General features: G+C 44.8%; 1 protein-coding gene across 9 annotated transcripts in view; it reads left to right on the top strand.

The window, feature by feature from the left end:
* Window positions 1–24327, top strand: part of LOC106576205 (filamin-C) — a 77527-nt gene that overhangs the window by 37664 nt on the left and 15536 nt on the right. For 6 of the 9 annotated variants that reach the window (XM_045699796.1, XM_045699801.1, XM_045699798.1 and 3 more), the window contains exons 3-21: window positions 672–769; window positions 4430–4580; window positions 8864–8982; window positions 9145–9222; window positions 9347–9509; window positions 9800–10000; window positions 12277–12414; window positions 12629–12755; window positions 13125–13261; window positions 13880–14073; window positions 14246–14503; window positions 14909–15032; window positions 15264–15424; window positions 15518–15608; window positions 15829–15998; window positions 16527–16644; window positions 17153–17415; window positions 18675–19272; window positions 23116–23289. In XM_045699796.1, coding sequence (XP_045555752.1) covers window positions 672–769; window positions 4430–4580; window positions 8864–8982; window positions 9145–9222; window positions 9347–9509; window positions 9800–10000; window positions 12277–12414; window positions 12629–12755; window positions 13125–13261; window positions 13880–14073; window positions 14246–14503; window positions 14909–15032; window positions 15264–15424; window positions 15518–15608; window positions 15829–15998; window positions 16527–16644; window positions 17153–17415; window positions 18675–19272; window positions 23116–23289 — 3363 coding nt within the window. Of the gene's footprint in view, window positions 1–671; window positions 770–4429; window positions 4581–8863; window positions 8983–9144; window positions 9223–9346; window positions 9510–9799; window positions 10001–10418; window positions 10542–10580; window positions 11409–12276; window positions 12415–12628; window positions 12756–13124; window positions 13262–13879; window positions 14074–14245; window positions 14504–14908; window positions 15033–15263; window positions 15425–15517; window positions 15609–15828; window positions 15999–16526; window positions 16645–17152; window positions 17416–18674; window positions 19273–23115; window positions 23290–24327 lie in introns of those variants that run through there. The other 3 variants (XM_045699793.1, XM_045699792.1, XM_045699799.1) reach the window with 2 other exon arrangements.

Genomic DNA, 24327 nt, shown 5'->3' with positions numbered 1-24327 from the left:
TAACCACCTAGCTACCGTTAACCACAGCAAATTAGAATTCGTAATATATCTTACGTTTTGCAAATTCATAACATGTTGTATGTTTTGGAAATTTGTAACATATTGTACGCTTTGCAAATTCGTAACATATCATACCAATTGTCATTTGTAACATATCATACGAAATGGATGATGGACATCCACAAATGAATGCATGCCATATTAAACGTAACATATCATACTAAATGTAGTGTCTCGGATTTACGTACAAAAAGGTACAAAATGCTGAGACCAGGTTGGTGGATAGAGAACTCTGTAGTGATGACACTCTGTGTTTGTATGTCGTCTGAGGCTTCCTACATCTCTCATCCTCACGTCACTCCCTGATAATCCTATAAGCTGCATTGTGTGTGTGTGTGTGTATGTGTGTGTGTCAGCTTTGTTCAAAGTGACCCACAGTCGGACATCAGGAAAAAAGTAACTCACCGCTCTCTAAGCATTGACCAGCTCACTCTTGCTTGTCTCTACGTGTCTCTACTGTAGAGGCAAAGTATTGCGGGTAAACATGGTTTGGCAGTTGTTGTCATGGTTATAGTGAATCGTAGTGGATGTAGCTATGTTGATTCTCTGTGTACTGTTGTCCCATGACTAAATGCTCCCTCTCCCCCTCTCCCTCCCTCCCTGTCATGTAGGCCTGTGTCCTGACTGGGAGACGTGGGATCCTAGCCAGCCTGTGGAGAATGCCAGGGAGGCCATGCAGCAGGCTGACGACTGGCTCGGAGTGCCCCAGGTAACATCACCACACCACCTACACTCAGCTTCACTCCTGGTCTCATCTGGTTTAGTTCACATAACCTGAACTCATTTGTACTAGTTAAACTCTTCTAGTTAAACTCATATCCACATACTTGGTTTAGACTCAGACGCAGTCTTTGATAGCACTTTATGGCTTAAAGATTGGTCAAATGTATTATGATGTGTTTATAAATGCACTGTAAGACTTGTCATAAGCCTGTATGAACAATCTGTTCTTTGAGTGAGTGAGTTGGAGTTGGTGGGTGTGTCCCAGGTGACAATCCATAGCCACATAGGCCAATGTGGATAAGTGTATGTGGGACTGCTAATTTCTTCAGTATGTGGTTGTGGAGGTACATTGGCAGGCTGCTGTACTGGGCTGGGTCTTGGAGAGAGGAGAGGCCAGGCTGGCATCAGGTTAGGCTGGATTCTGAAGAGGCGAGGGTGGGTTAGCCAATGCCACAACCAGGACCACTGGAGCGTGTTCATATGAAACCACAAACAGTTTCCCCAGTCCCACACTAGTCTATAACACTTCTAGATTCCAAGATGGAAAACATGAACAGAAGCTCTATATTCCCTGTGTGTGTGTGTGTGTGTGTGTGTGTGTGTGTGTGTGTGTGTGTGTGTGTGTGTGTGTGTGTGTGTGTGTGTGTGTGTGTGTGTGTGTGTGTGTGTGTGTGTGTGTGTGTGTGTGTGTGTGTGTGTGCGTGCGTGCGCGTGCGTGTGTGTGGGTGTGTGTGTATGTGTTTAGTGGTTTTTGCCCACTTGTCCAGGGGCAACCTGTGTTTTATTTTGTCAATAAGCACTTACTTCAGTGTATTAATTGGCCCAAACATTTGTTACCATTAGCTGAAACAACCTTCTGCTCATTAGTCAATGATTTTAACGCAGACCAAGGGAACCTGCAACTCTTCATAGAGAAATGAGGGGAGGAGAGAGAAAGGAGATATATGGCAACATGAATATAAGGGATTAGAAGGATTGGTGAGACCATGACGGGCCTTGCTATTTTCTCAGGCTGTTCTTAATAACTATATGCATGTGTATAGTGGAGGGAGTGTGTGTGTGTGTGTGTGTGTGTGTGTGTGTGTACATGTGTACGTGTGTACGTTGCATTTGAGCTTATATGGGAGGGTCCAGGCCATCCCTGTATGGTAGAATGGGGGCAATCCCAGCATGCTTAGAGCCCGGGTCACATGGTGGGAGTAATAAGGTCGTGGGATGTGTTTACATCTTGAACAACTGCACCAGGGTCAGCTCTTATTACCCCTGTCTAACCTTAAACATTGTGATCCCCAAAACACACCACTGACCCTGTATCAGTCGAGGAACACACAGAGAGTAGCATAGTGGTTAACCCAGTGTGTGGCCATGCTAAATAATGTCTGGTCTATTTTCAGGCTCACCCCCTGGCCCTACAGCCAAGGGTTAAATATAGCTAGAACACCCTCTGACACCCCTCAGAGAGAGAGAGAGAGAGAGAGAGAGAGAGAGAGAGAGAGAGAGAGAGAGAGAGAGAGAGAGAGAGAGAGAGAGAGAGAGAGAGAGAGAGAGAGAGAGAGAGAGAGAGAGAGAGAGAGAGAGAGAGAGAGAGAGAGAGAGAGAGAGAGAGAGAGAGAGAGAGAGAGAGAGAGAGAGAGAGAGAGAGAGAGAGAGAGAGAGAGAGAGAGAGAGAGATCCAAATGGATGACTATAAAGGGAAAAGGGAGAAAATTGGCCATTTTGACACAATGGGATGTGGGATGACATTCCCAGTCTGGAAACAGAGAACATATTGACCCTTCAACAAGGTTGGGAAAGTCCTGAAGTCATTTTGACTGGCTTCATTTGGCAAACTCATTATTTCTTCTGACCATGGGGCATGGTTTAAGAGCTCTTGAAAATGTCAGTATGATTTCAGCATTATACATTGGGAGTAGAATACCTATAGTAAGAGTCTATGTATGTATGTATGTATGTATGTATGTATGTATGTATGTATGTATGTATGTATGTATGTATGTATGTATGTACGTACGTATGTATGTACGTATGTACGTACAGGTATGCCTGAAGCAGTGGCACCTCTTTAGCATGTACAGCCTGTTTCCTCTCAGAGCCACACACCCTATGGGTATGTAGGTTGTAAATTAGCATGTGTGTGTGAGAGTATGTGAACATGTGTGTGTTTCAACCTGTAAGTCCCCATGTGGTGGTTGTGTATAATTGTGGACTCCATTATCCAGGGAGCTGTTTAAACACAGACATTTTGTGTGCCTAACAGCTGCTGCAGAACTTGACATCGCTCTCTCTTTCTTTCTTTCTCTCTCTCTCTCTCTCTCTCTCTCTTTCTCTCTTTCTCTCTCTCTCTCTCTCTCTCTCTCTCTAATATTTATATTTTTCCTTACATCTCCCCCCTCTTTCTTTCTCTATATCACTTCCATCTCTTTTCCACACTTGCTCTCATTGTCCTGCTCTCTCCTTCCCCTTCCCCTTCTCCCTCTGCTTTCTCCTCCCCCCTCTCCCTCTGTTCTCTCTTTTCTCCTCTCCCTCTCTCCTTTCCCCCTTTCTCTCTACTCAAACCTCACTCCTGTCGCTCACTCTAGCTCCACGTAGGGGAACTTTCTTTCTCTATAAAACATTAAACCACTCCAACATGATTTCCTGGTGGCATTTCTCGCTTTTCTATTCCCCCTCTCCTCATCCTCTTTCCACTGCGATCATAAGGAAAACACATTGTGATGTTGGACAATACAATTAGCCTTTAATTCCATCAGAGCTGCTGCTTTTGATTCCACTGCCCTGGTTTTCTCAGTCCTTTCACCAGCCTGTTCTTTTACATCAACTTTATAGGCAGAGAGAGAGACTTATTAGGCTATATGTCTATTGGATGTCTTTCTTTGTTGTGCTTTCAATTGAAGTAAGTTCTTTATCCTCAGGTTAGTAGTTATTAATACAATATTTATTGTAACGTTATTAAATCATGCTTTGATTATGTGTTAGGAGAAACAGGAAGTGACGTGATAACCTTTGACCCCTGTGCGTGCGGCGTCTCTTCCTGTCCCCCTCTTCTTATTAAATCAGGCTTTGATTGTGTACAGAGAGGAAGAGGAAGAGAGAAGCCGAACTTGGTGGAAAATCTGTCTCCCTCGAGCAGGAGGTGTTTTTTCATTGTTTCGCCCACCAATCAAGAAGTTTTTGTATGGAGGTCAATGAGAGAGTGTTACATTTTGTCAACAAAAAACTGCCTTGTTTGCTACGTGATGTTTATTTGATCAAATAGAAGTTTCGTAATTCTTAAGTTGTTTTGAGTGTACTAATATAAGTAGGAAACATGACATCACGTCAACTTGATATCGGGGTTGTCTCGAGATGGCTATGCATATTCATGGCATGAGGCTAGTAGCATAGCCTCTTTCTCCATTGAATACAGGTTGTTGAACTCAACAATCCTCATCGAATATTCAGAAAAGGATTACAATAATGAGATGTATCCACCAATCCAAAAAAAGGATAGGCTGGAGTTAGACAGCCCTCCGTGTCGCTTTGTGGACAACGACTCCCATTGTTAGAGACGTGTATCTTGTATCTTGTGAGTATAACCATAGAGAAACAGGATGTGATGATAACCTTTGACCCTGTGCACCGTCTATTGTCTTCTCCCTCTCTGTAGGTGATAGCCCCTGAGGAAATAGTGGATCCCAATGTGGACGAGCACTCGGTGATGACCTACCTGTCCCAGTTTCCCAAATCCAAGCTGAAGCCTGGCGCCCCGCTGCGCTCCAAGACTCTGCACCCCAAGAAGGCCAAGGCCTACGGACCAGGTGAGAGAGAGAGACTGGGAACAACTGACTTCCTTCAAAGACTTCTTTAACTTTTTTATCTATCAGTAAATTATCTGTGCTCCCGACAGGACTGACCTCTATAATATATAAACAACTATTGGAAAGCTCATATTCTGAGCTAGCCATTCAAAAATATGGTCCACAGATCTAATTGAATCTGAAAGACCCTTTAACTGGAACAGAATATGGAAAAAATATGACCTTGGCATCCCATAATCCAAACCATCAATTTGCACATTTTAAGTTTATTCACAGATTGTATTTAACACCAAGGAAATTGGCCCCAACTCCCAACTGTTCACTGTGTCCTCTAATCAGGTAGGCACATTCCTCCATATGATGTGGGAGCGTCCTGTAGGTAAATGCTTCTGGGCAAAGTTACAAAATGAATTTAGAAGTGCATGAACGTAAATATTCAATGCTTTGCGTCTATTATGTTACTTAACGATGACAGCTCCTTGAATCTCTCAATCAATCAGAGATGATTACTACTGGCAGGCAGCACTGACACAAAGAATCTGTTAGCTCTTAGATGGTAATCACCTCACTCTCTCCTAATCGCCAGTGCATACAGTTATTATTGACAGCGAGAATGAATGGTGCTAGTCAAGGAACAACATTGCTCAACATTGACATTATCCCACCCCGGGTTAGCCACTATTGGCTTAAAAAGCCAAACCTACCACTATCTGCCAATTAATTTCCAGCAATATTGACCCTGTCTGTCTGTGTGGTGAGCATGTTCGTGTCTATCTCTCCGTGTGTGGCCAGTTGATGTGATAACCGTCTTGTGGGTTGACAGAAATACTTTCCCCAAAGCCTTCTCAATTAAATGTGCACACTTACCTGGCAGAAGTATATCATGAGTAACTATATAATTTGTATCTATTATTTGTTATTTTCAAACTTTTCCATGAAAATGTAAAAATTCTATATGGGGGATTGTAAATGATGCACACAATTACATTGATAGAAGCCACAATCTATTTGCAATATTAAAGCTGATACACCTCCAAAAGAATACAAAAACAATAATAACAATAAATTTGCCACGAAATGAGCAGCAGCAGTACAGAACCATCGTTAGACCGGCACATAAAACGGCACATTCCTCACTCGCTAAATGCACAATTAAAGGGCCAGATGCACAAATAAAGGGGAATTACACTCACTTTTACTTTTCTTCCAGACCAAAACAAATGGTCTTCTAATGTAATTTAACCATAGAAATGGACTCAGAACATCCAATTTCGTTATTTCTCTATGAACATTTGTAATTTTGAGAGTGAAACAAGGAAAAATTAAACTGAGAAAACAATCTGGAAAAATATAAAACATAATTTGGGAAAAATCACAGATAGACTTGTTTATTAACAATTATTTTACCAGGTATATTGACAGAAAACATAGTGTACTACTTTCTCTTGTACACTAAGGACCCGGGGTTGAATTGAGACATGTTGGCTGGGTGGGGTTGGGGGAATGGAATGGGAGGTTGGGGGTAGAAGCCCTCTTGTTTTTATTTTCTTACCCTGTTGATACGGAATGTATTATTACTTAAACTCTGTATGTATTTCTTACATTTTTTTCCCTTCTTTTGAGTGGCAGCCTACGGGTATATGTTTTATAAACGTATAATTTGAAATGGTCAATAAAATAAAATCAAATTGTATTAGTCACATGCGCCGAATACAACAGGTGTAGACCTTACAGTGAAATGCTGAATACAACAGGTGTAGACCTTACTGTGAAATGCTTACTTACGAGTCCCTAACTGACAGAGAAGTTTCAAAAAATATGGATAAGAATAAGAGATAAAAGTAACAAGTAATTAAAGAGGAGTAGTAAAAAAAATAATAGTTGAGATAGTACAGTTGAAGTCAGAAGTTTACATACACCTTAGCTAAATACATTTAAACTCAGTTTTTCACAATTCCTGACATTTAATCCTAGTAGAAATTCCCTGTTTTAGCTCAGTTAGGATCCCCACTTTATTTTAAGAATGTGAAATGTCAGAATAATAGTAGAGAGAATGATTTATTTCAGCTTTTATTTCTTTCATCACATTTCCAGTGGGTCAGAAGTTTACATACACTCAATTAGTATTTGGTAGCATTGCCTTTAAATTCTTTATCTTGGGTTAAACGTTTCAGGTAGCCTTCCACAAGCTTCCCACAGTAAGTTGGGTGAATTTTGGCCCATTCCTCCTGACAGAGCTGGTGTAACTGAGTCAGGTTTGTAGGCCTCCTTGCTCGCACACGCTTTTTCAGTTCTGCCCACAGATTTTCTATAGGATTGAGGTCAGGGCTTTGTGATGGCCACTCCAATACCTTGTCGTTAAGCCATTTTGCCACAATTTTGGAAGTATGCTTGGGGTCATTGTCCATTTGGAAGACCCATTTGCGACCAAGCTTTAACTTCCTGACTGATGTCTTGAGATGTTGCTTCAATATATCCACATCATTTTCTTTCCTCATGATGTTATCTATTTTGTGAAGTGCACCAGTCCCTCCTGCAGCAAAGCACCCCCACAACATGATGCTGCCACCCCCGTGTTTCACGGTTGGGATGGTGTTCTTCGGCTTGCAAGCCTCCCCCTGTTTCCTCCAAACATAACAATGGTCATTATGGCCAAACAGTTCTATTTTTGTTTCATCAGACCAGAGGACATTTCTCCAAAGTACCATCTTTGTCCCCATGTGCGGTTACAAACCATAGTCTGGCTTTTTTTATGGCGGTTTTGGAGCAGTGGCTTCTTCCTTGCTGAGCGGCCTTTCAGGTTATGTCGATGTAGGACTTGTTTTACTGTGGATAAAAATACTTTTGAACCTGTTTCCTCCAGCATCTTCACAAGGTCCTTTGCTGTTGTTCTGGGATTGATTTGCACTTTTCGCACCAAAGCACATTAATCTCTACGAGACTGAAACCGTCTCCTACCTGAGCAGTATGACGGCTGAGTGGTCCCATGGTGTTTATACTTGCGTACTATTGTTAGTACAGATGAACGTGGTACCTTCAGGCATTTGGAAATTGCTCTCAAGGATGAACCAGACTTGTGGAGGTCTACAATTTTTTTCTGAGGTCTTGGCTGATTTCTTTTGATTTTCCCATGATGTCAAGCAAAGAGGCACTGAGTTTGAAGGTAGGCCTTGAAACACATCCACAGGTACACCTCGAATTGACTCAAATTATGTCAATTAGCCTATCAGAAGCTTCTAAAGCCATGACATCATTTTCTGGAATTGTCCAAGCTGTTTCTAGGCACAGTCAACTTAATGTATGTAAACTTCTGACCCACTGGAATTGTGATACAGTGAATTATAAGTGAAATAATCTGTCTGTAAACAATCGTTGGAAAAATTACTTGTGTCATACACAAAGTAGATGTCCTACTATACTTTGTTAACAATAAATTTGTGGAGCGGTTGAAAAACGGGTTTTAATGACTCCAACCTAAGTGTATGTAAACTTCCGTCTTCAACTGTATGTACATGTAGGTTGAGTTAATTAAAGTGACTATGCATAGATGACAACAGAGAGTGGCAGTGATGTGGAGAGGGGAGGAGAGGGGCAATGTGAATAGTCTGGGTAGCTATTTGACTAGATATTCAGGGGTCTTATTGCTTGGGGGTAGAAGCTGTTTAGAAGCCTCTTGGACCTAGACTTGGCGCTCCGGTACCGCTTGCCGTGTGGTAGCAGCGAGAACAGTCTATGACTTGGGTGGCTGGAGTTTTTGACTATTTTTAGGGCCTTCCTCTGACACCGATTGGTAAAGAGGTCCTGGATGGCAGGAAGCTTGGCCCCAGTGATGTATTGGGTCGTACGCACTACCCTCTGTAGTGCCTTGCGGTTGGAGGCAGAGCAGTTGCCATACCAGGCAGGGATGCAACCAGTCAGGATGCTCTCGATGGAGTAGCTGTAGAAACTTTTGAGGATCTGAAGACCTATTCCAAATCTTTTCAGTCTCCTGAGGGGGAATAGGTTTTGTCCCGCCTGCTTCACGACTGTCATGGTGTGCTTGCACCCCTGCAATAAAAAATAGCAAAACAAATAAAACATTGGTAAAAAAACTGACTTCCTTTACAATCTACATCTTCTAAAGGCTCAATCGCCCAAAGGCCTTCTGGTTTATTCTGTATAGATATACTGTATATTAGGTGCAAGAATTATTGTTGAAAAGGAAGGTGTTTCATCCTGTTTACATCTGTCAGCACAGAATAAGTGACAGAGGGCTCTTACATCTCCATCCTTTCCCCCATCAGGTATTGATCCCAGAGGTAACATGGTGCTGAAGCCGGCTGAGTTCATAGTGGAGACAGTGGAGGCAGGGCTAGGGGAGGTGCTGGTCTACGTGGAGGACTCAGAGGGACACACAGAGGAGGTGGGGCACTCACATTAACCCTTAACTCCTCAATCCCTTACTCCTCTATCCTAAAGTTGCTGTTCATTTGCCCCATTTGCTGTTCATTTGCCCACACAGTTCTTCACATCCAGCTTCTATCTCTCTCCTTTCTCCCATCTTTCCCCTCTCTTTCTGTTCCAGGCCAGAGTGATCCCCAACAATGACAAGAACAGGACGTACTCTGTCATCTATCTGCCCAAAGTGGAGGGCCTTCACAAGGTAACACACTTACAGTACCCGTATATATATATATGAAAATATTTTAAATCTTAGTTTATAAACTTCAGTAGTATGGGATTTCCTCCAGCGGTCTAACAGGGGTCTATCCATGTTCCTCTCCCAGGTGAAGGTGCTGTTCGCTGGGCAGGACATAGACAGGAGTCCCTTTGTAGTGAGTGTGTCCAAGGCCATGGGAGACCCCAACAAGGTGCAGGCCAGAGGACCAGGACTGGAGCCTGTAGGCAACGTGGCTAACAAGCCTACCTACTTCGACATCTACACAGCAGGTAACACACACATACACATCTGGGGAGGACCATGTTCACGGTATGGAAGTAGATCATCTATCTACCTTTCCTGTTGAAATCCCCTAGTTTCGTCAATAGGGTTGTAAATAAATCTAAGGATCTTTCAGAATGATCATTAGCTTTGCAATATTAGCTGATATTTATTCCTTCAATCATGATGACAAAGTACATGTATGTATTTGTTCTCTCTAATGTCCTCCAGTGTTACGTCCATTTCTGTCCCCTGAACACACAGTAGAAGGTGTTAGCACATCTCTTTTTGTCCTCAGGTGCCGGTGCTGGAGACGTGGGTGTGATCATCGTGGACTCCCAGGGCAGAAGAGACACCGTTGAGATCATTCTGGAAAACAAGGGGGACAGTATTTTCCGTTGCACCTATTGCCCTATCCTGAAGGGGCCTCATGTTATCTACGTGACATTTGCTGGGCAGCAGATACCCAGAAGCCCTTTCACTGTCCACATCTCAGAGGGTAACACACACACACACACACACACACACACACACACACACACACACACACACACACACACACACACACACACACACACACACACACACACACACACACACACACACACACACACACACAAATACAGATTTTTTCCCTCTCTCTCTTTCTAATCTGAGTAACATTGAGTTTTAATGTCTAGACTGACCTCACTACTAAACATTTGATCTCCATAACAGACAGGCCACCGACATGGTCTGAAGTCTTTTGGGTCCTTCTGAAAATTGTTGGGTTAGGGTTGGTGAACTCTTGGTTTGTGAGAGGATGGGTTCTGAGTGTTGGGGAGGCAGGGTTCTAAGCTGTGGGTTCTGGTGGTTCTCCAGAATGACCCTGTCCTGTTCCTACGTGTGTGTCATGTTGTTGTTATTCCTCCATGCAGCTCCACCGAGCGCCCTGCCCCCTGGCTCTCCGGTGCAGATAGTGCCCCAGTCCATACGCACCCCACCCACAGACAAGGCCAAGAGAGTGCCCCCCCCAACACCGCCCAAACCCAGGCGACCAAGTTAGTACAGGCCTGCCCGTGGAGGAGAGACCGGAGCCTGCCTGCGCCAGCCTGGTCCCCCCTAAACTCAAAACTATACCCCCAACCCCTTTGACGCACCACACCAGGGGTCCCCAGCTTGATGGCATGTGCTGGCGCTTAGCCCTCTGTGGCTTCATCCCCCCTTCAACCCAGGCAGCTTCCAAAGAGAGAGAATGAGAGGGAATGAGTGAGTGTGTAACTGAAAGAAGAAATGAAAGGATGAGAGAGAAAGAATGCAAGAATGAAAGAAAAGGAAGAGAGTGAATGGGAGTAAGAAATGCAGTTCCTCCTCATTTTAACAATAGAGGCAGCACCATCCATCCATGTGGTTGGCTGGTTTTGGACGGTCACCTTTACAGACGCTCGGCAGGTCTTCAACACACAGAGGTCACACACTTACAGTACATCACCTGCTTCAAAAATAGAAGTACATTGCAATTGGTCTTCCAACATTGTCTTATTGCAATAATCTTTGAATACTGCATATCAAAAAAGTTATAAAATAATCCCACACACATTCATTTTTATCCAGTTTGTAGCTCACTTTGGCTTAATATCCTGTAATACGTGATTTGATTTCTTCCATGTGTGACGTTAAATTGACTTGACGATTTAGAACAGAACTAATGAGTAACAACACCCACTAATTAACCAAAATTGATTTGAACTAAACAACAGCATCATAGCGTACCATAACACAGTTTCTTTATGATAGTTTCCCAATTCACTTTTTGATAACCCAGAAACAAACAATCCTGTTCAAGTCAAACGAAAATCGATTGTCTTAACTTTTGACCTTTGTTTCATTTGACGGGAGCGAACGTCAGCGTGACCGTCCAGACGTGTGTGAGTCTTACATACCTCATTACACTGTCTACTTGTCATCCTCATCTTCATCCCCCCCCCCCCAGACCAAAGCAATCGCTCTGTGTTCAGTCAGCCATTCACAACTTTACATTTTCTGACTAACACTGAGCATGCAAATGCTCCTCCATTTTTAGCTTCATTTTAACCTGACATTATTTAAAGCTTTTTCATAACATAACAAAACAATAACATTGTTTGTCTTCATAACCTATTATAATAAGCCTCTCTATCAAGAGGTTTTCCATACAACTATTTCACTTTTAATTCAGTTATTTTAAGTTATTTTCCTTATTTTTCTTTTGGTCATTTCTAAACTGAAGTGGTCTAAAATGATGATGAATTGGGAGAGTTAGCTGGTTATTTCTTCCTAAATACACAACATTGCTGTAATGTTTTCTTTGGCCAAGGCATTTTCACGGTCATGGTAATTAGCTAATTGAAAGCCTGCAGCATCATAACAAGATGTTAGCATAGTCATGCTAGCTATTTGTCTTTGGAATGTTTTGCCATCTAACTAGTGGTTCACCGTGTAACATCATTGTATTCAAGCGCATAGAAATGATTTCAACATGTCTTTTTGTTTTCATTCTGCCAATCTTATCCATTCAAGCCCAGTGTCTTACAGTAACCCGTCTTTGCTCTCTGTCTAGCTGTTCTGCAGGTATATAACTCCTGTTCATTGTCCATCTCTCCTGTTGCTTCTTCCCTGGCAGCCCATGCAGACTGTGCTTAATGCACCACCATTCAACCGACTAACTAACAGCCACCCTCTGCCTCAGCCTGTGTGTGTGAGTGTGTATCCTGTTATCTTCTTGTCTAACCGCGTTACTCCTCGGTGGTCCCACAGCCAGCAACCCCAACATGTGCCGGGCCTCAGGGAGAGGTCTCCAACCTAAAGGGGTGAGGGTGAAAGAGGTGGCTGACTTCAAGGTGTACACCAAGGGAGCCGGCAGCGGAGAGCTCAAGGTCACCGTCAAGGGGCCAAGTGAGTGTGTGGACATGAGTGTAGTATTTCGTATTGTTTATGACTTGCCACCCCATTAATTTACTGGTTTCATAGGGTCATTTATTCTCTTCATGAAATGTAATGGTTTTCAATGGTCTAGTTGTGATAGGAATGCTACTGTATGCTCTGGCTAGCCTTTGTCTTCTGAGCTGCTGTGTGTGACCCTTGTGTGACCTGTTTGTGACCCCCTCAGAGGGACTAGAGGAGCCTGTGAAGGTGCGTGACGTGGGAGACGGGGTGTATGAGTGTGACTACTACCCCATCATGACTGGCAAATACACCATCACCATCACCTGGGGCGGACAGACCATCCCACGCAGGTGAAACCCTATCCTCCCCCCTATTCTGCTGTGGGCACAACCACATGAAAGCTATAATGGCAGTGGTCTGAACCATTAAGGGCTTTCCAGGGGTGTCCTGGAAGGACAGATGTTGAAATAACGTAACGGAGCCGAAATGACCTGTAATGAGTCATGTTATGAAGCGTACAATTCCTGCATTCCTTATGGGTTTAATGGCTGGGGGGAGGGGGCGTGGAACTGGAAATATCACTGCTGCCCAACATCAATTACGTGAATTTGACTGACATTACAGTCAATGGGGCTATAGAGGATTTCTGTTTGACTAGACCACCCCTGACTGTATGTGTGTCTATGTACTGCATTAACATGTGTGTGTGTTTCCTGCAGCCCGTTTGAGGTGGTGGTGAGTGAGGACGTGGGGTCCCAGAAGGTGAGGGCGTGGGGTCCGGGCCTGGAGACAGGCATGGTGGGAAAGTCAGCTGACTTTGTGGTGGAGGCCATCGGCACAGAGGTGGGAACTCTGGGTAAGTCTGACGACCGTTGGAAGAGAAAGACATAGGATTATTCTATTGGCTGTTTTCCATTGAAATTCTGGCATGACTGTCAGGCAATTTACACAGATTCCATTTCCAAGCAGACACACACACACACACACACACACACACACACACACACACACACACACACACACACACACACACACACACACACACACACACACACACACACACTGGAGGCTGTCTGTAATTGTTATTAGTTGGAGAATTGGAGAGATTAAAGCCCACATTTTGGGGTCACTTGTCACGGAAACCAGCGCAAGACCTGAGGGCTTCCTGTTCCTGTCACATGATCAGTCTGACCTGCCAGCTGAGGAAAAGGTCATGACCCCTGATGATTCACCTCATCACAGTTATAATACGAATTAGGATGAACTTCCTCTTCTTTCTCTGTCTTCTACCTCCATCACAAGCGACAACAAAATCAACCTTCCAATATTTCTTAGTCTGTTGCCATCTATGCCTGTTTGTCTCTTTGTTGCCAGTGTATCTGTGTGCGTTTCTGTGTGTGTGTGAGCTTATATCTCTACCCACCTCTATATAATGTGTACCTATATCTCTCTCCCTGTCTCTGTTCATCCCCAGGTTTCTCCATCGAGGGCCCGTCGCAGGCTAAGATAGAGTGTGATGATAAGGGCGACGGGTCATGTGACGTACGTTACTGGCCCACGGAGCCTGGCGACTACGCTGTTCACGTCATCTGTGACGACGAGGACATCAAGGACAGCCCCTTTATGGCCCACATCCTCCTCACAGCCAATGACGTGTTCCCTGAAAAGGTTAGACCCCACCCCTTCACATTTACCCCACCAGCTTGCCAGCCTGAAGAACCAGAATAATAAAGTGACGTAACAGTAAGAGAATGGTAACATACTATAATAGTGACGTAATAATGACATAAAGGCTACATAAGGATGACATAACAGCATTATGAATGCCTTCTCCTTGCAGGTGAAGAGCTATGGCCCAGGTCTGGAACCGATTGGCTGCATTGTCAACAAACCAGCAGAGTTCACCATTGATGCAAGTGGAGCCGGCAGGGGCCAGCTGAAGATATACGCCCAGGATGCAGAGGGCTTCCCCATCGACATCCAGATCACAGAGAACGGAGACAGCACCTTCCTCTGTGTCTACATTCCCACCAAGCCCATCAAACACACCATCATTATCACCTGGGGAGAGGTCAACGTCCCCAACAGTCCCTTCAGGGTAAGACTGGCCACCCGTCTAACAGACTGTAGACAAATACCTGTTAGATCAGGGCTCTCCAACCCTGTTCCTGGAGAGCTACCCTCCTGTAGGTTTTCATTCCAACCCCAGTTGTAAATAACCTGATTCAGCTTATCAACCAGCTAATTATTATAATCAGGTGCGCTAGATTAGGGTTGGAGCGAAATCCTACAGGACGGTGACTCTCCAGGAACAGGGTTGAAGAGCCCTGTGTTAGATACACATACAGTACATACATGCAGTACGTCACTTACAGCATTCTATAGCAAATTCAGTGCATTTGCAAAGATAGTATACAGCTTTGTACAATGTTATAGTACTAGTAATGTATGTTCATTGCTGTGTGTGTTTGTGTGTGTGTGTGCGTGTGTGTGTGTGTCTCAGGTGACCATCGGAGAGGGCAGCCACCCAGAGAATGTGAAGGTGTATGGTCCAGGTGTGGAGAAGTCAGGTCTGAAGGCCAACGAGCCCACCTACTTCACTGTGGACTGCAGCGAGGCAGGACAAGGTGAGATGCAACAGAGAAATACAACACATAGAAGGGTCTTCACTACTCAACGTTGTAGCCGACAGTTTGCAACCTGAATGGGTGTTGTTGAGTGGGTTCACTGATGAGTATTTTCTTGCCATCTGCCTTCTCAATGTTAAACAATCTTACTTGCCTTTTTCCACTCCAATTTGTACCCCCTTCCTGACTTCCCTAATCCTGGACCCCTTCACTCCCATTCCCATTCCTCAGGGGATGTCAGTATCGGCATCAAGTGTGCACCCGGCGTGGTCGGTCCGGCAGAGGCTGACATCGACTTTGACATCATCAAGAATGACAACGACACGTTCACAGTGAAGTACATGCCCCCCGGCCCCGGACGCTACACCATCATGGTGCTGTTCGCTGACCACGTGAGAGAAAGAGAAACTACGCCGCCATTTTTAGCTTCATTATTATGAAACCAAACAATAACATTGACCTTCCCACTTTGACCCTTGACACAGGAAATACCCATCAGCCCTTTCAGGATCAAGGTGGACCCCTCCCATGACGCTAACAAGGTGAGGGCGGAGGGACCCGGACTCAACAAGACAGGTGAGACTTCTAGTAACCATGACAACAAGCCGCCGACATGGCCAATAGAGCAAAATCACATACAACTATGATGCTAATAATGACTTTAGAGATACAAAACAATGGATATCAATGTCCAATTCTGGTGTTTTATTTAGTTCTATGCTAATGACTGTTAATGCAGCTGATTAATAGATCAGTTGTATTGATCATGAATGTCTCTCTGTGTGACAACGTCTAGGTGTGGAGGTAGGTAAGCCCACCCACTTCACCATCTACACCAAGGGAGCGGGCAAGGCCAAGCCTGAAGTGCACTTCACCGGAGCAGCCAAAGGGGACGCCGTCCGAGACTTTGAGATCATTGACAACCATGACTATTCCTACACCGTGCGCTACACTGCAGTGCAACAGGTATGTATCCATGACTACTCCTACACCGTGCGCTACACTGCAGTGCAACAGGTATGTAACCATGGCTACTCCTACACTGTGCGCTACACTGCAGTGCAACAGGTATGTATCCATGACTACTCCTACACCGTGCGCTACACTGCAGTGCAACAGGTATGTAACCATGACTACTCCTACACTGTGCCCTACACTGCAGTGCAACAGGTATGTAACCATGACTACTCCTACACTGTGCGCTATACTGCAGTGCAACAGGTATGTAACCATGACTACTCCTACACCGTGCACTACAATGCAATGCACATATGTTCAGTATGTCCATGTCATAATATAACAACTCATTCATCTTTTCTCTCTCTCCATCTACCATATCCTCTCTCTCTTTCTCTCTCCCTCCCTCTTTCCCCACCATAACGCCCTCTCTCTCCCTCTCTCATATCTCTCTCTCTCTCTTCCCCATCTCTCCCTCTCTCTCGCTCCCCCGTCTCACCCTTTCTTCCTCTCTCTCTCTGTCTCTCCCTCTCTCAGGGTAACATGTCTATCTCAATCTGCCACGGCGGTGACCCCATTCCCAAGAGCCCCTTCAACATCACTGTGGCCCCGCCCCTTGACCTCAACAAGGTCAAAGTTCAGGGGTTGAACAACAGTGAGTAGCCCCCCCCCCCCCCCCACCCCACACACACACACACGTACTGTCATGTTACTAAGAAACTGACCAGGAAATAACCACTGTTCATCACATGGAAGAGTTTGACCTCATGACCTCCAACACACTTGTCTTCCCCAGAACACACAGCCATAGATAATACGTTGGCATTCTTCTGACAGTTACTTCCTTTAAGAAGAAATATATAAAATCAACAGTCCCTCCCTCGTGATATTCAATACTGCCAAGGAATTATTTGGCTGATGCATCAAGGACAGTCTAGTATTTGTTTTGTATGATGGCTTAGAAAATAATTCTGATCCCCTAGGTATCTAATCATTCCAGTTTGTTAACTAAAATCTATTGTTTTTACTTTGGTGCCAAACAGGAATGTAGGCTATAGCCCGGCCTGATACCCTGTGTGTGTGTGTGTGTGTGTGTGTGTGTGTGTGTGTGTGTGTGTGTGTGTGTGTGTGTGTGTGTGTGTGTGTGTGTGTGTGACCTACAGAGGTCGACGTTGGGAAGGATCAGGAGTTCACAGTGAACACGCACGGCGCCGGTGGCCAGGGCAAGTTGGATGTGAAAATCACCTCGCCCTCTCGTCGGCCAATCCCCTGCAAGCTGGAGTCTGACACGGCCAATGAAGTGCACACTGTGAAGTACATTCCCCCTGAGGAGGGACCCTACAAAGTGGACATCAGCTATGATGGGAACCCTGTGCCTGGGAGCCCCTTCACTGTGGAGGGGGTGATGCCCCCTGACCCCTCAAAGGTAGGATACACCTGAGACGAACACACACACACACACACACACACACACACACACACACACACACACACACACACAACCTGTGTTCTGTACAGTACAGTAAGCACTGTACAATACAGATCACCAAAAGATTGAGTGGATAAAGCTAGTGGGTTTTACACTTTGAGCTGTGCTGGAAGGAATGTTCAGACGTTTCACAACACTGTGTGCTGCTCTATAGAGTGATGGGTCCAGTCTGCATGGGGTTAGATGGTAAGAAGGACCTGGCCTTGGTCCAGTCTGCATGTACTGTATCAGTCTCTTTAGGGCCTGTAGGGTAGCAGTCCGGATGGTCCCGTGGAGAGCTATAGGGAGGAACTTTCATTAGTACACGACTAAAGGAGGCTTCCTCTCTGATGACTCACGTCATTGCATTCAGTTTCCATTTAACAACTGTCAGAGAGGGTCTAACTCAAAACCCAGGGTGTCCCTAGTAGTGAGTATCTACTCCCCCTCTCTCTGTCCCTTTTTTCATCTCCCTTTCTCACACAGACAGGTCCAGGAGCAGTAGAAGTGTGATAATGAAACATTTGTATCACTCTGATCACCTGGGGGCTGTTGACTCATCCAGAGAGTACCAATCATTAACCAATGTCAGGAGATGTGTGTTTGTGTGTGAGAAAGAGAGAGCGCGCGTGTGTGTGTGTGTGTGTGTGTGTGTGTGTGTGTGTGTGTGTGTGTGTGTGTGTGTGTGTGTGTGTGTGTGTGTGTGTGTGTGTGTGTGTGTGTGTGTGTGTGTGTGTGTGTGGTGTGTGTGTGTGTGTGAAAGTGACAGCGAGAGATAGTGTGTGTGTGACTGATTCCCTTTGGTCACAGTTAGATGAGTCAGGCGGTGAGGTCACTGCTGTCCCATGTGGGACTGGGGCTGTTGGTCCATAGCACACCGGAACCCTTCAGGAGATGCCCCCCCCATACACCATCACTCTCGGAAAGCATTACTGGGAGGGTTTAGAATACGCCGGTCATGCAGAGAAGCAACTGAAATAGTTATTGTGGTCATAGACATATGCATTTTTCATGTTGGTTAGATGGAGTCATCTTTCAACCATTAGTCAGATGAGACTCCTGTTACTTCTTCACTATTGATGGCTCTATTACTGAAATTCCAATAGAGCTTAATATTGCATGCTCCATTTTATTTGTAACATAGAGCACCCATTTTAGATCTAATCATCCCCTCTGAGCTGTTAGTCTAATGGTTTCTACCCCCTGCTGTCTCTCAGGTGCGTGCATATGGCCCAGGCCTCCAGGGGGGCATGGTGGGCAAGCCGGCCCCCTTCGCCATTGACACCAAGGGTGCGGGCACCGGCGGGCTGGGCCTGACCGTGGAGGGGCCATGCGAGGCCAAGATCGAGTGCCAGGACAACGGCGACGGCTCCTGCTCTGTCTCCTACCTGCCCACAGAGCCCGGCGAATACGCCATCAACATCCTTTTTGCCGAGCAGCACATCCCCGGCTCCCCCTTCAAGGCCATGGTACAGTCCGTGTTTGACCCCAGTAAGGTCACGGCCAGTGGGCCAGGCCTGGAGAGAGGGAAGGTCAATGAGGCAGGGTCGTTCATAGTGGACTGCTCCAAGGCTGGGGAGGCCGAGCTGACCATTGAGATTATTTCTGATTCGGGGTCAAAGGTGGAGGTGCGTGTTCAGAACAACAGTGATGGGACCTATTCTATCACGTACATCCCACAGTTCCATGGCATGTATACTATCACCATTAAATACGGGGGGCACGCCGTGCCCAAGTTCCCCGCCCGTGTGCAGGTGGACCCAGCCGTGGATACCAGCGGGGTGAAGGTGTACGGACCAGGAGTGGAACCCAGAGGTAAGACCATTCACAAATGTAGATAATCATCGTCATCATGACGATGACGGATAATAGGCTTTTCACTTTGATTGTATTTCGCTGAATCTAGATGGGGCTTTTCAGAACTCAGGCTTCGTTGCACATATCTGACACAGAATTCAAATAGGATTTCAGCTGAATAGCTTCTGAGTGAGTCAAACAAGGTTTAGGACTTAAACTCTCTCTCTCTCTCTCTCTCGCTCTCTCTCGCTCTCGCTCTCTCTCTCTCTCTCTCTCTCTCTCTCGCTCTCTCGCTCTCTCGCTCTCTTGCTCTCTCGCTCTCTTGCTCTCTCTATCTCGCTCTCTCTCTCTCTCAATTAAATTCAGTATACTTTATTTACATGGAAAGTAAACACTTACATTGTCAAAGTAAACATAGCGATGATGGTCAAAGACAGCAATATATTAGCCTGTAATTAGAAGTCGAAGCCGTTGAGGTGCGGGTTCAAAGCTGACATATGGAATTGTTTTAAGATGGTCATACTATGGATCATTTAGTTATTTACTTAAAATTATTTGACCTCTTTAGGTATAAAAAATATATATTAAAAAAGTATTTGATAAAATATTTAATTTGGCTTTTACTATAGCCCATAGAAATGCATTGAATAACACATTCATAAATGGCAAAACAGACAGTCAAGGAATAAGGTTTTGAAGTGTCTGTCCCATATCTAGGAGATATAAGAAAGCTCAGGAAAGAAAGCTCATGATAATGATAGTGATACTCATATTAACAGCAATTACAACAAATAATAATTAAGAATAGGTTAATATGAACCATCACACTGTACTTCTCACTGGCTGTCCCTCAGGTCGAATAATCACACTATACTTCTCACTGGCTGTCCCTCAGGTCGAATAATCACACTATACTTCTCACTGGCTGTCCCTCAGGTCGAATAATCACACTATACTTCTCACTGGCTGTCCCTCAGGTCGAATAATCACACTATACTTCTCACTGGCTGTCCCTCAGGTCGAATAATCACACTATACTTCTCACTGGCTGTCCCTCAGGTCGAATAATCACACTATACTTCTCACTGGCTGTCCCTCAGGTCGAATAATCACACTATACTTCTCACTGGCTGTCCCTCAGGTCGAATAATCACACTATACTTCTCACTGGCTGTCCCTCAGGTCGAATAATCACACTATACTTCTCACTGGCTGTCCCTCAGGTCGAATAATCACACTATACTTCTCACTGGCTGTCCCTCAGGTTGTGGAAGGAGGCCACACATTTGGCTGATAAAACACGGCATTTGAGTTTTTAACCAAGAATGTATTTAAGTTTGTCTTCATCATTTAGGTTTTCAAATTCTTTGTGTTGTTTTATAATTTTGGGAAGAATCTATTTCTTATGTCAGAATATCTGTCACAGTTTGACAGAAAATACAGTTCTGTCTCTTCCTCTTCCTGGGTGAAGAATGAGCACAGCCTGTCCTCTCTGAGCAGCCAGGTTTGCCTGTGATGACTGGTCTCTATGGCCAGACTGTGTTCACTCAGTCTGTACATACAGTAGTTAGTGTTTTCCTCAGTTTTCAGATAGTCAGAAAGTCTGCCACTGTGTACTGTTTGTTTAGAACTAAATAGCATTGACGTTTGTTTTGATTATTTGTGTGGGTTTTCCGATAGGTGATATTTTTCTTTTTGCTCTGTGATAATGTGGTTGGGCCAGATTTTCTGAGTGCTGTCCGGAAGATTTATTGGGTTGGTAGTGGTTAGTGAATTGAGCCTCAGGACCACCTGGCTGACGAGACTCTTCTCTATGGTCACCTCTTGGCAGTTGAGGGCTTTGTAGTGGTAGGAGTGGGGTCACTTGTTAAGAAATTATTATATAATTTGGTAGGTGTTTTTTGGATATTTATCAGAAGAGGGAATTGGCCTAATTCTGCTCTGCATGTGTTGTTTGGAGTTTTTCTCTGTACTCTTAGGATGATCTTAGAGAATTCCTCATGCAGTATTTCAATTGGGCGTTTGTCCCATTTGTCAAATTCTTGTTTTATAAGCAGACCCCACACTGCCATATAGTGCAATTGGTTCTATTGTTGATTTGAATATTTTGAGCCAGATTCAAATTGGTATATCTAATTTGATAGATATTTTAATGGCATAGAAAGTCCTCCTTGCATTGTCTTTAAGTTAATTCACTGCCAGGTTGAAGTTCACTATGGATCTGATTTTCTGTCCCAAATGATGTGTAGATGTGTCCTAGATCAGTGGAGCCCAGTAAAAATGGATATCGGTTTCCCTGAAATCTGGATAAAATGTTTGTGTTTTTGAGATTGACCGTCAGGGCCCAGGTCTAACAGAACTGTTGCAGATGATCTAGGTGTTGCCGTAACCCATATTTTGCGGGGGACAGCAGCACCATGTCATCTGCATACAGGAGGTATTTTATTTCTGTGTCGTTATTAAGAGTGAGACCGTGGGCTGTTGATTGTTCTAGTGTTTTTGCCAATTCATTAACGTATATATTAAATAGACTTGAGCTTTGGTTGTTCAACTGTTTCCCTCTGTGTCCTTGGGAAAATAAATGTGTATGTTTATTTCCAATTTTGACTGCACATTTGTTATTTCTATACGTTGATTTGATGACATCATACAGTGTGTTTTTCTAACCACACCACTTTCTATTCATTTGTGAAAAATGGCTTCATTCCAAATTGAATCAAAGGCTTTTTGGAAATCCACAAAGCAGAATAAATGTTTTGTTTTGATTCACATGCTTATCAATTAGGGTGTGTAGGGTATACATGTGGTCTGAAGTTTGATCATTTGGTAGGAATTAAATTAGATTTTTGCTCAGGACATTGTGCAGTAAAATGCTGTTCATGATGGCGCAGAGTGTTTTTGCCAGGCTTCTATTGACACAAATGCCACGGTAATTGTTTGGATCAAATTTGTCTAAATTTTTAGTCCTTGGTTCCAGATGTCATGGGAGTAGCCTACACTCAAAACTTGGTAAATGGAGTGTGGCAGTGCTAAATTTGTGGTCTGTGCATTTGATAAATTCTCTCTCTCTCTCTCTCTCTCTCTCTCTCTCTCTCTCTCTCCCCCCTCTCTCTCTCTGTCCTTTCTCTCCCAATCCTATTCTCTCTCCCCTATCTCTTTCTGTCTGTAGAGGAAGGAAAATAAACTGACAATTAGCCGTAGCGACCTGACCACAGCTTGACTGACATTACTGGCCTGCACAGCCCTGTCTGGCTTTGATTAGACTTGGACGATCCTGATTGGCCATGTCTGACTGTGAGGGGTTGTGATTGCTTTGTGATTGGCTGGTTGTGTTCCTGATTGGCAGTGATTGGCTGGGCTTTTAAAGCCAGTGGAACTGATACTGCAGACGCAGACGTGCGGCTGTCAATGGAGGTTTGTGTTAACTCAGACAGACCTGCTGTCGAATTAGTCTCAGCTTAGATCACAAGGGAAAAGTTAGAGATAGACAGGGGGAAGAGAGAGAGAAAGAGAAATGTGTGTCTATCACATAGAGAGAAAATAATTGCGATCAGAGTGCAGGAGGCTGCTGAGGGGAGAACGGCTCATAATAATGGCCAGAGCGGAGCAAATGGAATGGCATCAAACACATGGAAACCATGTGTTTGATGTATATGATACCATTCCACTGATTCCGCTCCAGTCATTACCACAAGCCCGTTCTCCCAAACTAAGGTGCCACCAACCTCCTGTGGATCAGAGAATGAGGGACAAAGACAGAAGCACAGACAGACAGGCAGCCAGCCAGACAGACACATCACCTGTGAGAGACAGACAAATCAACCAAGCTCCATATACATACTGCATCTGTGTTGTCCACAGGGGTCCTGAGGGAAGTGACCACCCATTTCATCGTGGATGCCCGTGCCAAGAGCAAGACCGGGGGCAGCCATGTCAAGGCACGCATCGTCAACCCTTCAGGCGCCAACACAGACGCCTACATCACTGACAAGGGAGAAGGCACCTACAGAGTGGAATACGCTGCCTATGAGGATGGTAAGGCTCTGAATGTGCTGAGTCATGCAACTGCACCAATAATGTGATGAACATTCTATCTAGAGGACATTATGATGGATGAAGCAGAAGATCAGGCACAATGTATTATCTACCATACATAAAGCCAAAACTCATAGGAAAGTCATTAGATTGCCTTGGATTTTATTGTACCTGAATGAGCCCAGAGCCACCTCAGTACACCCATCTGATTGGCTTATAGCCCCTCTGAGGCCTGCAGTGAGGGAGTCTGGGTAGCCTTGGTGCTCACCCTGTTTGTGAATGTTTTTCCAGCGCCGTATGTCATAATTCCCCAAAAAATAAACCTTGTGGCTTTCATAAAACTAACTGTTTTCCCTCCCCCTTAGCCAGGGGGAAAAGAGCTGAGCTCAGCTGTTCTGCCCTTCATGACTTTAACATACTCTAGCCTGCCAGGAAGCAGTGTGATTTCTCCCAGTGTAGGCACCTTGGCCCATATTCACCAAGTGGCTATGAGTAGGAACACTGATATAGGATCAGCTGGGGGGATCTGATCGTAGATCAGCACTCCTACTGTGATATCCTTTGTGTATACAGACCCTGGCTGGAGATACGAGAGGAGTTCGACAGAAGTGGGAGGAGGTTGATGTATATTTAGGCCCAGGCTGTTGAGGACACGAGGGGGAAAGAGAGCACACACTTTGAGATGACTTGGAAAAGGGAGAGAGAAGATGGGAGAGACACAGAACAAAAAGAAAGAGGGAAGTTAAGGTAGAGAGGGGAAGAGAAAGAGTGATGAACTAGGGAGTAAGACGGAACGGGAGAAAGGCAAAGAAAATAACATTATAAAAATGAATGAATGGAAGCTGGAACTGAAACTGCTCCTAGAGAGAGAGAGGGAGAGGGAGGGAGGGAGGGAGGGAGGGAGGGAGAAAGGGAGAGAGGGAGATAGAGAGGGAGGGAGAGAGAGAGGTGTGGGGGTAAGTAAGGTATTAGTAGTCGGTGACTGTCTACAGAGGGAGGGCAGATGGTTTTCCACTAATAGGGGATGTCTGTTACGTC

This window comes from Salmo salar, chromosome ssa17, assembly GCF_905237065.1.
Source record: "Salmo salar chromosome ssa17, Ssal_v3.1, whole genome shotgun sequence".
NCBI lineage: Eukaryota > Metazoa > Chordata > Actinopteri > Salmoniformes > Salmonidae > Salmo > Salmo salar.
The sequence above is the reverse complement of the archived record's forward strand: the minus strand, read 5'-3'. Positions and strand labels throughout refer to the sequence as shown.